General features: G+C 38.7%; 1 protein-coding gene across 3 annotated transcripts in view; it reads left to right on the plus strand.

Moving 5' to 3' along the window:
- The window catches only part of LOC104360138 (synuclein alpha interacting protein), an 89248-nt gene extending 74776 nt beyond the window's left edge, over positions 1 to 14472 (plus strand). For 2 of the 3 annotated variants that reach the window (XM_042787967.1, XM_042787966.1), the window contains exons 9-12: positions 3905 to 3997; positions 6503 to 7565; positions 9292 to 9362; positions 13909 to 14472. In XM_042787967.1, the coding sequence (XP_042643901.1) occupies positions 3905 to 3997; positions 6503 to 7565; positions 9292 to 9362; positions 13909 to 13993 (1312 nt within the window). In that variant the 3' untranslated portion in view covers positions 13994 to 14472. The remainder of the gene's footprint in view (positions 1 to 3904; positions 3998 to 6502; positions 7566 to 9291; positions 9363 to 13908) is intronic. The other variant, XM_042787968.1, reaches the window with a different exon arrangement.
- The last annotated feature ends 1262 nt before the right edge of the window (positions 14473 to 15734 follow it).

Consider the following 15734-nt stretch of genomic DNA (forward strand, 5'->3'; position numbering starts at 1 on the left):
AGGTCCTTATGCGCTTCCCAGCCTTCCCTCAGCTGCTGTAAACACGAGCTGATCGTGCAATCTTCTGTTATTCTGGGTGCCTTGTTAGCCAGGGATAAGAGCCTCTCCCTGATCACACTGTATGTCCCCCAAAACAGGAACACTGATGTGGTTGATACTGTGCAACAAGAGCAGCAGCACAGAAACTGTCTTAGACCAGCACCTACCAAGACCTATCTTCAAAGGTCCTAAACCAAGGAAGAAAGTACTCTTTCATTCCCTTTTTATGAGCTCTTCCAGTCATCAAGACAACACAGAGCAGTTCTAGAGAGAAGTTATCCCAATCCATCACACTCTTTGGAGACATTCCTGAAAATAATGCACAAAACCAAAACACTGAAATCACATTTTGCCGGAGTCTTTTAGCTATTTGATCCAAAGCAGCTCGTATGACAAATACAGAGGAATATAACAAAACCTTTTGAGTTGGGTCTAAGTCTCCATTCAGGGAGAAAAGACTTTATATTTGAAAGAAGGAAGTAAGTGATAACTACTAATGTTCCATCAGATCTTCACAGGAGAATTAACTGAGACTTTTCCATAAAAGAGGGAAGGAACCAAACAATTCTTTCCATATGTGGAAAGGAAAGTGACACACAAAACCTGCTGTTACTGGCTTCAAAATAAAAGCTTTGGTTTGCATTTCTTGCTAATAATAGAAGTTTGGTGAATCCAATAAGACTTTCTGAACTAAACTACATGCTTAGGACAGTCACAAAAGTTTCTCACAGAGTCTAGGCAAAATACTGGTTTTCATTTTACTTCCTGAGGTCTCCATGGGTCTTACAGTCTTAGTTATTCCCTCACTGATATCATCTGCCTAAAAAAAAACCCATAGCTGCTAGTGCAGAAAATTCCTACCTGCACAAATATATGGGTTTTAGCACTGATGACATTAGCAGTAATGACTTGTACGCTTTGGGCTTTCCTGACTTGAAGAGACCAATTCAGAACTAATGGCATAAAATTAATGCTTCCCTAGACTTCTTTTACAATGATGCTTGATGACAGATGGCTCTACCTGCATTCCCAAAGGGTTGCACTGTCTTACATTTATGGACCTGGATGTGCAAAGCAATTAATAAATGAGACACTTGTTGATCCTTTTGATACCAAAATCTTTGGCAAGGCAAAGATCAAAGCAAACCATGAGTCAAAATATGAAGATGAGAAAGTAGTTTAATATCCTTTGTTTCCACCACTTTTCTGTGTTCTCCAAACGAAATCCACTGTTTTCCTGAACCTTCATAAGAATTGCTTTAAAAATAGCTGAATAACAAATTATTGTAGTGGTATGGTAAGGTGCTTTCAAGTTGCTGGTTTGGTTTGATTTTTTTGTGTGGTAGTAAGTGTTATATAGAGATATAGTAAGAAACCCGGTATAAACTTTACAATAATCATCGCTTTTTTAATTAGTTAAGATGGTTTATTTTCTGCTTTGTAGAGTGGCCATTCTGGTATTATTTGAAAGAAAATGGAGAAGTAAAGCAACATACTACGAAAGATACTTCAGTAGAGCCCAGTGCCTCAGCCTGTTCCCTGTTCAGTTCCTGAGCTCCTTGGTTTCAGTAGGAGGTGGCTGGGGTCCACAGTTGTCTAAGCAGACATGGAAGGGTCCTTACGTATTACTGACTGACAACGTTGTCCAAGCTAAGACCCTCAGAATGTGGTCATTATAGCCATAATTTATATTTGGTAATATAATGATAATGTGTGGCCATTATGGCCATAAAGAAGGTAGACCCTCTTACCACTGAAGCTACAGTGATCTTGTCTCCTAAACCAATCTGGTTTCAATATTTAGCAATACTTTGTTCCAAGAAATTGTGATCCCTTGTTTTCAATGTTATCTTAGATATATATGTGTATGCTATATATCTGTAGGGATAGTGCTGGCAAGTTTCTGTGAACTATTTACTAACTAGTTAAACTGTGAAAATAGAGGTAACTTTAATTCTTTTAGCACAATAAAATTAAGTGGAATGAGAACATTAACTCAGCAGAAGAGGTGTCAGAGATTTCTGTTAAAGTTAAAAGCATAAGTTTAGATATTTAGAAATAGAAATCGAAGGAAGCATAAAAGGCAAATAAAACGGTTAAATTGCATCACAATTTAATCTCAAATGAAAACTTCCCTGGCTCTTAAAAGAGAGTATCTGGGGAGTTGCAATATAAACCAATGTTGACAGATGGTAGGAGTAATTTTAAAATAGTCTAAGAAAGTGTGTAGGCAAGAGGAAGATGGAAAATTAAAGGAGGAAAGGATCTACATAAAGCAAGGTTGTATTGTAAAATGTGATGTCAAGGCAGTACGTCAAGATCCCACCTTTATTTCTGTAGCACTTTTCAGATCCACTCTGTTATGTTAAAAGTAAAACGTTTGTTTTCTGCCAGCCCTGCAAGTAGAACCCCTAGCCTAAAAAGTCATCTGGATTCTTTCTGGCTTTGACATTGCCAATTACAAAGACTGCATTTGGAACTCAGCTAACTCTTCCACTGATGGCATGTGAGCTAGGAAAGAGTCCAGCTCACTGGTGGAGAGCTGTATTAGTTCTGCAGGTCCAACAAGAATAAAAGTACTAAAAACATATTACTTCTACAGCGACAGAAGCAGACCGTGGGAGAAGCAGATAGAAGGTAATTCTCACATGGTCATTTGATCAGGACCAGGGAATAAAACCAAAGGTACCAATTGTATTCCAGGTGAAAGATAGCTTATGTACAGTAACAAAAAGTTGTAAGTCTCTTGTTTTCTAGTAGTTTCCCAATAATTCTGTCTGTGTAGTGTTCAGAGGCAATGGAACGTACAGGTCACTAAACAAGACTGAATGTTATCTGTGGTGGTTGGCAAGCTAAAGGGGTTTTTTGGTGAATAGAAGGATTAAATTGGATGGGCAGGGAGAGGGAGAAAAACTTTTAGTGCCAAATTGAACTATTCCTTCATTTTTGTAAAACTACTTGAAAGTTTGCAGGTTATCTTGTTCAGCTGAGTCCTTCCTATTGAAATAAGTCTGTGGCGGGACAACAGAGATTGTGTTGTCTGTGGCAGTTGAAGTGGCAAATGGAGTTTCTAATATGGATGTCGTAGAATCTATAAAATGGATTGGGTTGGAAGGGACCTTAAAGATCATCTAGATTCAACCATCCCCTGCAACAGAAGGTGATAAACTGCAGTAGGTACAGCACTACTGAGTATAAGATGAGTGCAGAGCACAGGTAGGACCTTTGGTAAGGTTGGGCAGAAAGTAGATTTTTTTTTCCCTACTGCTTTGAACACACAGAGGTCATGCTTAGCTCCATCCTGCAGCTAAAGAAGATTGGACCAGGCCTTCCCAGTGGGCAAATGCTTCTCTTTGAGTTCATTTGCAGAGAGAAGAAGAGAGAGCACATGTCTGAGCTATCGTTTAGCTGTGTAAAAGCCATCCATCAAATTTGGAAGTGACTTCTTAATCTGTCCTTTTCCTCTTCCTTTACACAAACATGTAAGAACCAAGCTGCCCTAAGTTTGTTCTGCCATATTTTTGTTTCTGGACTATTATTTGATGTAAGTCACTCAGTTCCAATGAACTGCTGCTTATGATCCCACACTTGTCATTTTATGATGTATAATGCATCATCTGTGACAAGTGAACATCTCTCAGTTGGTCTTGTACAGTGATCACAAAATGTCGACAAGGATTCAGAGACAAGTACAAACTCTCTGATTATGTTATTATTTATGATTTCTCTATTTACTATGTAAAGTGTAGGTGAAGAGGATTTGTTTTTTGAATACAAAGTTGAATGGGTAGTATCAGTTATCCTGTAGCTTACTAATGCTGACAGTTTTACAATTCAAGGTAAACAGTCTTACATTTTCTTGCAGGCAGACAGTGGAACGTGTGACATTACAGAACCAACTCCAGCAGCTTTTAGAAGCCCAGAGGTCAGAGGGCAAGTCACTGCCCACATCCCCAAGGTAAGGTGACTAGAATTGTGCTGCAATCTGGATTTACAGTTTAATGGTACATCATTTATCAGGAGAAGCTGTGACCTGTCTAAGTAATAAATGTGTTCTGTAAAGTAAGTGTGGATTTTTTTTTACCTTGTGGGCTTGAAGCTGAGCTTCTAGAATTTGACAGTGTGTAATGTTTTATAAATATTGGAAATTCTGAGTATGAAATGAACAGTCACTGTTTCCCAACAGAGTGAAAATCAAATTTACAGTGGAAGTGGAATAGAATATATTTTATATTAGATGAATAGCAGAGGATCCTAGAAATCCCTAGGAAAGTTGTAAAATTTGACCTTGTGGTGGTCCACCCTACATTACTGCCAGCAGTAATTCATAAAGCCAGTTACCAACAAAACCTGCTTTCAGATTAATAAGACTCCTTATGCTCATTAAATCTTTTGCCTGCAGTAGCTTGTATAAAAAGTCAAAACTCCAGAAATTTTATGTATTGCTTACATATCCTGTCAGAAGTCCCAGAAATAGACACAAACTGAGTAACATTAAAGAGGAAGAAAGTAAAGGCAAAGGACGGGATCTGATCTCTCTGACTTCTGCCACAGACTTTCAGTGTGATGTGCAAAAGTCAAGCAAGCACACAACTTCTCTCTGATAGCACTATGAAGAGGACTTTGAAAGGAATTAAGTAACTCACATGCAAATAGGACTCAGTTTATCATTACCTTCTAGTTCAGTTTCCTCTCTGGAAGACATATACAATGCTTCTCTTTGTTTAAGAGTTGTTAGGGAGCTACATATATGTTAAAGTATAAAGCCAGCATAAAAGCTTCTTCAGGCACTGGTGGTCAGAGCTTTGGGTCATCAAGTTTGAACTCACGGGATCAGTTACTGCTTTTTTTTCCACAGAACCTTAAGCTTCATTCTCCAAATGCTCCATCTCCTAATTTCATGTGTCAGCATTTCAGACAAGTGCACACAGTTACTGAAGTAGATAACAAAGACATTGGAATCGGAGACGGATTTGTGTAAAGGTACTTCAGCTGGGAAAGGACTGTAAACTCCAAAGTCCTGCTGAAGTAGAAAACCACACTGGAAAGAGTTGTTTTGGCCTTTTTTTTAGATTCATAGTCTTTGTCTTCACTGTCTGCCAGCTCAACAGGGACAATGGACAGTGGGACCAAACGCTGTCTTCCAGCTCATCTGCTTTCTGTGATTTTTGCTGACTGGTCTTTCCATGTGGTCTCACATCTGAGCACTGGTGAGCACCAGGACTGGTTTACTTTCGTTATCAGACAAGATCAGGTCAGAGCAGATATTTCATCATTCATTATTCATGTAAAAGGGTAGGTTTCAACATCTTTTTAGTTAAGTGAGCAAGTCTGAAAGTGATACTCTGTTTTGTAAAATCTTATTTCATAGTTGGCTTCTACTTCTCCTTCCATATAGAAGCCTCTTACAGATATTACCATCATCCACAGAGCCAGTAGCAGATCTAAGAGGAGCTATCCCTTTTACTAGGAATGTCTGTTGTAGATACATGCATATTCTTCAGTGTCTGTTTCAGTTTGCCACAGGAAAAAAACCACAAAATTAATTGAAACTGAGGTGGCTGGTATAGGCACGTGAATTTTCTACACTATGAGAACTGTGGACTCATCAGAGTAGAAGTTGCTTGCAAAAAAATAAATTAAATTTATGAATTCACTGCCTCACACTAACAGTTTTTTCACCTTACCCTTGCTTAGAGGAAAAGTGGTTTAAAATAAGAATGTGGAATCTTATGAGATCTGGCATATGTCACGGGGAAATAAATGGTCTCTGTAATTTACATTCTTTGCAAATCAGACTTAAGTGAGATTACTGGTTCCTCACTATGTAACATTTGGAGTTTTAAATTTAATTTATTATTCTAATAGTATTGAAATAAATTCATGTCACCATTCTCATGCTTTTTAGTATTTCATATCTGAAAAGGTTTTGAGTGCAAATGGCCCTGACTTTTTATGAGGAATTATATGGCTATTATTAATACCAGATGAAGTTTAGATTTATGAAATCATTGCTGTACAGAGAGCTGCTACTTTCACAGTATTTAGAACAAGCTACTTTTGTATTATGATGTGACTTGGGTAGTAGGCATTTGGCCTTGTGGGTATTTTTCGCCTTTTAAAACATGTCAACTCCCACCAATAGGAAACAGTAGTTTCTCTAAAGTTTTCCTCAGAAAGTCATCTTTGGCACTGAAATAACCATTCTAAGTTTTGATTTTGAGCAGTTTTCTTTGAAGGAGAAAGTGAAGAGACTCAAATCCTAATTAGGAGTGGAAGCAGCGTTACATCCTTCTCTGTGTAATCTTTGCTGTGGCATCATAGTAATGAATTCCATGTGAGTAGCGATGAAGAGGATAAGTAACAATAAGTTGAGTCAGACACATACACTGGAAATGGCAGTTTCACATTTTATATGTGCATTAATTTGGCTGTGGTATTTCCTCCTTTTTTTTTCTTTAAGCTTGCCATCATCTCCTGCTTCTGGCAAACCCCAGTGGAAACCATCTGAAGCAGATGAATTGTCTCCACCAAAAAGTAAATTGAACACCCAAGATGGGATTCAGATTCTTGGCAACTTGGGAACTTCTAGTCGCACTCGAGCCAAGATAAAAGATGAGGACTCAGATAAAATCTTGCGCCAGTTGTTGGGGAAGGAAATCTCTGAAAATGTCTGTATGCAGGAAAAGCTGACTTTGGAATTTCAAGATGCTCATGCATCCTCCAAGAACGTGAAGAAGATTTTGCCAGAGAAAAGGGAGCTGAAGTTAGCCAGACTGAGGCAACTGATGCAGAGGTCGCTCAGTGAGTCTGACACAGACTCAGCTAATTCTGAGGACCACAAGAACACCCCTGTGAAAAGAACTGAAAAACCAAGGCCTCAGCCCATAGTGGAGAGTGTTGAGAGCACAGAGAGTTTGCACCTGATGATTAAGAAACACGCTTCCGCATCAGGACGCCGCTTCCCTTTTGGTATCAGGGTCTCTAAGACTGTGGATGGTCACAGTCCTTCCCCCACTTCAGAGAGCAGTGATCTGGATAATGAAGCCCCATATCAGTCTGGTACTGTACCTCAGAGCCAGTTTTGTGGAGACAACTCTCCGTCCATCGCAGACAGTGCCACTGCTCAAAAGGTTGCCACCAGCCCTAAGAGTGCTCTCAAGTCTCCATCTTCAAAACGCAGAACCTCCCAAAATTTGAAACTCCGAGTAACTTTTGAGGAGCCTGTGGTGCAGGTGGAGCTAGCAGAGTCAGAACTAAATGAGGAGAAGGATAAAGACCGGGGCAAAGGACCCATGAGAGCTCTGCCCAGTACTGGGGAGCCAGTGGGGGACCAGCTGAAAAGGCCTTTTGGAACCTTTCGCTCCATAATGGAGACACTGAGTGGCAACCAAAATAACAACAACAACTGTCAAACAGCAAACCTGATCAAAACCTCATCGACGCTGCCTTTTACCTCATTAGGAAGGAAAACAGCAGACAGCAAGGGAAATCCAGCAGCTCTCACAAAAGGAAGAAACAAGCCAGTGAGTGCACTGAAAGGAGGAAGGGCCTTTTTTTTCCTCTTGTCTCATAAAGTAATGAATAAGTTTGACATCTTCTTCTTCCTGCCTTTCTGTAGCAAAAGGATGCACACAAGCACTTTACTTTATTTGTCCTGTAGAAAGTCCACCCACTGTTTTACTTTTGGAAAGCTTTTCTAAGGAGTGGCAGGTATTGCTTATGTACAGTCCATACTCTTAGTGCTAATGGTTCACATGTTCTATGTTGAAAGCTTTCCACAGCGACATGACTCACCTGGAAATGATGTTTGATGTTGCTGTGAGTGACAAGTCATACAAGAATGTCACGCTTGAATCCATGGGATTTCTGAGGAGTAAATAACTAAAAGACTAGCCCTATCCTGTCTTACAGCGAAGACTGATGAGGCCAACAAGATAAGAATAAGTGGTAGAATATAAAGAGGAAAAATAGCAGAAGTGGTCTTTCCTGCTTCTGTGGCATCTACAGCCATCCCCTAGGTGTTGAAGCTGTCAGTACCCAGCCTTTTTTGTCCACCCTCTCATAATACAGTCTTCTTGTGGCAGAGAATGTGGTTGGTCTGTTGCAAAAAAGTACTGGATCCAGAAAATCCCCTCTCTGTGCTCAACAGATTAAGAGGTTGGCTCTCCTGTTCAAAATAAAGGGGAAAATACTTTGAACAAATGTATCTTCCAAGACAAAGGAAGAGGTATTGAATGAAAGAGATAGAGGTAGAAAATATTGTGAGTGCAGTGTGTCTGTGGAGCAGAGAGAAGTGTGAGCATCTGGAGATATAATAAAGAGTTGAGTGAAAGGGAATGGTAGATGATTTAATCCTCTGTGAAAGACAGGGTCGGAGGGAAGGAGTTGATGGAAAGACATGAGACAAAAGAGTAATTTCAAGATGAAAAAAAGAACATAAAGCAGGCCAAGAGGAGGAGGAATAGTGAATTATATACTGTAAAAAGTATGACAAAGTAATGGGAGAAAAACACAGGAAAATTTTAGGCATAGAGGAGGCGAAATGGGTATGGGAAAGAAACAGTGGAGAGGGAGAACTGGGATGAAGTGAGGAATCCATACTAGCGGGTGCCACTAGAACAGTAGTGCTGTAGCAGAATGTGAAATGAAATGAAAAATTCAAAGGAGACCTAATAGGCTAAATTGAAGTGGGACTGCATTTATTAAAGTTTAGTCAGAATCACAGTATGAACTACTGATTTGAGCCTTTAAAGACATGCACCATCTAGTTGAACAGCCCATTTAACATAGAAGTATTTTCATAACACAATGGCAATTTTTTTTCAAAAAAGTGATTCAGATTTTATAGTGACAGAGGAAAAGACAGTCTGTCTCCAAAGATGTTTTGATAGATGGCAAGGTCATGAGCATTTTTCATAGTTCCCTGAGAAATTTGAAGAGTTGGATGGGGTAATTCTAACAGTATTGATGCTTGCACTGTAAAATGCATGTTGTCTGTGAAAAGGCCCTGTTTGTATGTCATTGTTGCCAACATCAAAATTGTGGAAAGAATACATTTTCATACAAACCCAAAGGACCACAGCACACATCTCAAAGAGGTAACAGATTCAGCCTCATTTACTAACTCAAAAAGAAATCTGTTAAAATGTTACTGTGACTATTCGACTGCATGTTTTGGTAGACTTCCATGTTATGCATGTGGTAAGCTCAGTGCATGTTTTTAACTCACATGATGTTGTACTTTCTTAGGGTCCTTACTTCAGCTACACCAGTCTTTCCTCTAGCACGCTGAATGAAGAACTTCTGTGTAACTATGCTTGGTATGTGCTTATGCATGGTGATGTTTAGCATCTCTCTTTCTTTGATTTCTCAAATTCCATGTGTTTGTTAACATTATTTATAACTGAAATACTGGAATTGATTGATGCACAAGAAGGGAAATAAATTAACAGATGAACATCTGAATTCCTAGAAAAGTGGAATTTTATGATGGATTTCTGCTGATGTCACCATTGAATTGGCTATAGGATTTCAGTTCCAAGTATAGAAAGTATTCATACTCACAAATCCACCAGGGAGTATAGCACACTTTGGCTGAATAGTCAGTGTCTGTTGAATGAAAGTCAAGTACCAGATGAGAATGGAAATTAAATTTCCTCTCATGAAGAGAGCAAAAAGACTACAGTTTATCGCTAAATGGGGAGTACAGAGAACATGAGGCAGAATGCTGTACTTTAGGTCTAGTGCTTTCCTATTTTCACACATTTTTCTTACTCTCCCTCAGACTTCAAAGTTAAATCTGTTTTTTAAAAGTCTGGTAACTTTGACTGTGTTCAAACTCCTTAATTTAGACATGTTCCATCAGGACTATTCAGGCAGATAGAGACCAGTTCCTCAAGGTCTATAAAGACAAATTGGAAAAAAAAAAACATTTGACAAAACGTGTGTTTATTTTATAAGCAAATATTTTGTAAAAATTATTTGTCATTTTTATTCAATTCTTAACACTCACAAATTCTTGTGATGATACTGCTTTTCTGTTAAACTGAGATGTAAATCCTTTCATTAGGCCTGGAAATGGCTGGTGTTCACACCAAAATTATACATTTCAGGATACTTCTGGGAAAATTATAAATTAGACATTCTGCAGTTTGGAATGTTTAGTGATATTTTTTGTTCACTTGTTTTCTAATGCCAGGACCTTCCCATACTTAAAAACTCAGTTTCCATAATGGAAATGAGTCTTGTTCTGAAGTCATTGGCACACTATATGTGAAATCAGAAACAGAACTGTGAGGTTTCCAAGAGGTTTCATTCTCTCCTGAAAACAAGGAGGGAAATTCCAGTTCAGAAAACGGACTGCACAGCAGCTGTTTGGGGGAGCATCAGTGGGCAGCCTCCAGTCAAAACACCCAGCTGCTTTCCAGACCATGGAGTAATACAAAACCATTAATCTTATCCTTATGTTAGAGCCACCTCTTGGAAGTAGCCAGTTGTTGCAGTTCAGTATTGCCTTGTGTAAATGCTCTTGTATGAGAAATCCCTGGCAGCACGGCGATTCCCCAGAAGCAGTGAGAGACAGGGAAAGTCTGGCTGCCGCGGCAGAGCTGCAGAATCATCTGCTGGGAGGGTGAAGGTTGGACCTGAACTCCTGGCTGTCCCTCCAGGCACTGCTGATCCAGGCACCGTGTCCTGAAGCTGCCCCCGTGGTGGTGGGCACGTGGAAAACCAGAGAGTGGGGAACGAGGAGCAGAGCGCACCAGGGGCACAGCTTGAGGAGGCCGTTATTGTACCCACGGATTAGGGCAGAAGTGGGCAAACTGTGTGCCAGGGTCTGTGGCATGAGAGTTCCAAAAATCACATAAGAATGGAAGATGTATTGTGCTTTTCAGAAATCAGAATGCAGACCTGGAGGTTCTCAGGGCTTCTAAGCCAGCCTTCGTGCTGCCTTTTAGCGTTTGTTGTGATTTTTGAATGGCAAAATGGGTGCCTGCCGCTACTCCACTGCATGCTGCCCTGTAGCCTGTGAAGTTTAAATATTAGAAGAATATCACAATCACATGCACTACCAGCCCCTAAACACTGAATTTTCCCTGGATGGTCTGGGGAGACCGTGTAATTACCATTTCAGAGCTGTTTTGAAAAAGAACCTGTCTGGAAAACAGTGCAGTCTTTGGTGTTTTAAACCTCTGTAGATTGTTATATTAAGGGGTTATATTCCTGGACATAGTCCCAAACCCATTTTAACTCTAGACTCTTATATAGGGGATTTTATTAGCATCTTCTGAAATCTGAAGTCATTATACGAGATCTACGTTGAGTCAGATGACATTCCTGTCCACCAGTTTCCATGTTCTATTTATTTCATTTGTTTGGGGTTTTTTTTCTTTTTTTTTCGTTCAAAATACCCAAGTACATCAAGGTTTTGTAGTTTACTTTTCCAAATCAGTCACATCTTAGTAGTAGAAGATTGCATTAAATTTTCTAATGTCCTTTTAAAATGTGACACACCCTATTTTACTTCAGGCCCTAGAGTAAATTTCAGATGTGCAGGATGGGTTGGGATATTTTTTCCCCTTTTAGAAGGATTGGCTAGTTTCTTGTGTATTACAACTCCAAGCAAATGTTTGTAGTTTTTTCCATCTTACATGTATGCCAATGAATGGTTCTTTCCCACACTTTAAATCATCTGAGATCTGTAGTACATTAAAGTAAGCACTAACTCACCATATCTATACAAAACTCTGTATTAGCTGCAGCAATCAACAGCAAAAATTGTTTCATACATCAGGGGAAATCAGCAGAATCTACCATCAGGTTTCTGTTGGATAGTAAACCGGGCATGCTTCTAAAATACTAAGTAGATCTAACTTAAGAGATATCCCACTGCCAGACCTAGTGCTGCATAAATTGCAACTTCAAATACATACTCTAGAAAAAGGATGCTTATCTGTATGTCTAATAAAATAGTTACAATTCAAACTAGTACAGTATAAAATCAATGTGAAAGTACTTTAGGCTTTGTCCCAAACAATCTGCAGTTGTCCTGTTGTAAAATGCAGTGCCTGTTGCATGAGGGGATGTTTAGTAGTTCTGTGGTGACATGGGCACCAGAATAAATTAGAAATTTGGTAATTAGTAATATTGATGAGTGATATGTTTCCTTCAGACCAGCAGGCACCGTTGCAAAAGGCATGTCTGTTCAGCGTTGTCACTTAGAGACATCTGCATTAGCTAAGAATGGTCCTCTCTGAGCTCACAGTGCAACTGTGGAGCTATGAAATGGGGTCTTCGGAGTGCGTAGTGAACCTCGACATGGTTTTTCAGCCACAAGGTCTTTCAGCACTGCAAGTCTAAGCTAATATAGTAGTTAATTGATGCAAATTATCTTAGGCTTAGAAAGCATCCTTTAATAAAGCTCCATGGTTACTGCTAAACATACTGTTGGCATCAGCAATGCATGTTAAGTGCTCCTCTTTTACCCCCCCAAACCCAGTGCTATGAATTCTACCTCCCTTATCTCAATTCTGAGTCTTTTGCTCTTGCTTTGGGTATATGACAACAGTAATTTAGATGAATGAAGGGAATTTTAAAATAAAATGATCCCTCATGCCCTCTTATTATGACCCACAAGTCTCTGAGAAGGTCAGCTTCTGTTAAATCCTGAAGTGGCCACAAGGTTATCTAAGCATCCTAAGTATCAGTCTCTTGGGGATATTCGGTTCACTGTGGTGATTGTAGACTGAAATAAAGCTATTACGGCTTGCAAGAATCAGGCTCACAAATATGTGAGTTTAAGGCAAGTTTTTTATACACATACTCTTGCCCTTTGCTGTGGGTTTTTAACCTCCTGCTAGTATCTGCCCTTTGCAGGAACAAACCAACTAGTCATGATTGTTTTGTGGGAGTTTTACTGTTCAGCAGTAATAACTAAAAATGAGCCTTTTAACCTGTTTGGAAGTTGCTGTGGGCTGGATACGTAATCAAAAATCCTTCAGCTGGAAGATTAATTGAAGAGGGTGGGAACATACTGGGGATTCAGAACAAGGGCATAAGAAAGGAAGTGAAGAAACTGAGTGTTGCCGATACTTAGTGTTTAATTTTTCTACTTTAGCTGATAAGCTATCATTTGAGTCTCATACACAATAGATAGATTTTTAAATTTTTTTTTTTTTAATTTAAGTTTACCTAGTGTGGAAATTAAGACACACAATAGAGAAATTATCCTTATCTGTGTCTCTAATAAAATCTTAATTATTTTAATGGAGGTTTTACATAAATTATGATGTTAAAGGAGATATAGGCCCTGTGTCAGAAAGAAAATTATTGCTTGCCATTTTTCCTATGGCCTTTGCCACTATCTTCTACTTAAGTAGTCACATGCAGTAAGTCTGATGAATCATCTTCTGAAAGTGTTTATTTGTCTTTGGTGATTATTAATGAGGACTAAATGATTCCCTTACAAGTCCTTACAGAAACAAATAGGATATGTCTAATGTTTGTTGTAGTGGATCTTTTTATTACTATGGTACTTCACCCTAAAGGATGAGGAATTTTTGGACATTCTGTCCATCATCACTAGAACATTATGACAGTGTACTACTTAATGCCATGACTTAAAAAGCTCCTCATCGTTCCATTGGTTTCCAGTTTTGATTTCAGAATAGGAGCTACAAGAAAGCCAGTAAGAATCCACAGTATTAAAAGTATTTTGTGTAATACATGTCCACAGAAATAAGCCCAGAGAGAAAGATTAATTCAGAGTTCAATACTCACAAATTGAATAAAACAGGGTACTCAAACACAAGGCAAATCCCACTATATTGTTAGTGTTACCAAAAGTAATTTTCTTCTTTTTTTCTCCAGGCATGATGACTTCAATAGGAAAAGCTGGAGATCTGACAGTCAAAAGAGTACTGAAGAACCAGAGCTGCAGGAGTTCTTCCTCTAAACCACATCTCATGATGTCTCACTTTGAAATACCTGAAATATATCCTTTTGAAACACTAATATGAGACATACCCCTCACCAGCAAAACAGCAGCTGTTAGGATGCCTTAATTTGTAGCAGTTTAGACCATATACAAAACTTTTTTATGATATGTGTGTATATGTAACTTGTTTGTAAGCTGTGCTGTGTAAAGGCATGGGTGCGCAAAAGTAACAGTTTGAAAATTGTTATGACACAGGCAACCTCCAAAATGTTTGTTGGGCCACAGAACACATTTTGTACTTTGTGTCTTGCATGGATATATTGTCATATATCTTTATTTCTTTTGTCAATGGCATATACTGTCAAAGTTTCAGCCAGGACTCTGCCTGCTCAGCTCCTCAATGAGACCAAGGCAAAAGCATTGATTTTTCTGAGTACGTTTTGTCTGTTGTTATTTCTACTTTTTGTAAAAAGGAAATAAAGATGATGTTAATAGGACTTATGGAGTGCAGATACTTCTCATACTTCAGTGTTCAACTTTTATGCTTTTAAGTGTTTTATTGGTCTTTTGGGTGTTCATCTGATAATGACACACTGTCCAGTACCAGGATTTCAGTTCAGTCAATCATTTGAATCAAGAATTGCTTTAACATTTAGTGGTCCCTTTTCAGCTTTAAAATGTATAGAAATAAAAAGAAAGCATAAATGCAATTTGAAATTACCATTTATTGTTACTTGCTAAACACTGGCAACATGCTCAGCTCTGTTAAAATTACCAAGTAATCTGCTAAAACCTAGTCCATATTCACTCAAAGCTGTCATGATCCTTTTATTGAATGTTCTTTGAACCTTTCAGAGAAAATGCAATCTCTTATTGAATTCACTTTATTTATGGTAAACTATGAGTACATTCTGCAAGGTTGTCATATAGCACAACATCCAAAAGCACACTACTAGACAATCTTTACTTGACACATTTATTTATATCAAATATGTATGTGCATGTTTGTTTTATTTTGATTATATTGATATATTTCCATTTGAAGACTGCTACAGTTTGATGAGAAAGATCCAAATACACGTGGGATATTTTACTGACTGTTGTAATGGAACACAGGGAAGCCATAGGAAGATTGCCAAATAAAATTTTTATCACAAAGAGAATCATAGAGTGATCTGAGTTGGAAGGAACCTTTAAAGATCATGTAGTTTGAGCTCTCTGCGGTCAGCAGGGACATAAAAAATCATGAGATTAGGCAAATTAAATTCCTGCAGTTGAAGAACTAGTAAATAAATGACGTGGGCACTTCAAGAGGATTTTGACTAAGTACAGTGGAGTTGCTTCCTATGCAGTTTCTGTTACCTGTTTTTTGCTGTGTTCATCTTGGCTATTGGGCTTCCTTTCTGGTCAGTGAGAAGAGAGAGGGACTTTGTGAATATAATTCATTCTACCTGTTACAGGATCTCATTTACACGAATACCAGTCCCTTCCTACTTACTACAGGGAAAGCTGAGGTAGTAGAGCTCTTGGAAGAGTTATTTAGTATTTGGATGCCTTTAATTAAGTGAGATAAATGTCTTTCTTTGGATCAGTCTTCAGAGTGATGTCATGTTTGGCTGTACAGCCACCATGGACCAAGATGACTGAATGCCCCAGGCACCCTGCTTATAGCCTTTGGATAAGCACACAGTACTACTGGATAAAATGGAGCCAACAGAGGGATCAGCAGAAAAACCCACAAATAGAAATAATAAAAGTA

This window comes from Tyto alba, unplaced genomic scaffold (assembly GCF_018691265.1).
Source record: "Tyto alba isolate M040663 unplaced genomic scaffold, T.alba_DEE_v4.0 Super-Scaffold_13, whole genome shotgun sequence".
Classification (NCBI taxonomy): domain Eukaryota; kingdom Metazoa; phylum Chordata; class Aves; order Strigiformes; family Tytonidae; genus Tyto; species Tyto alba.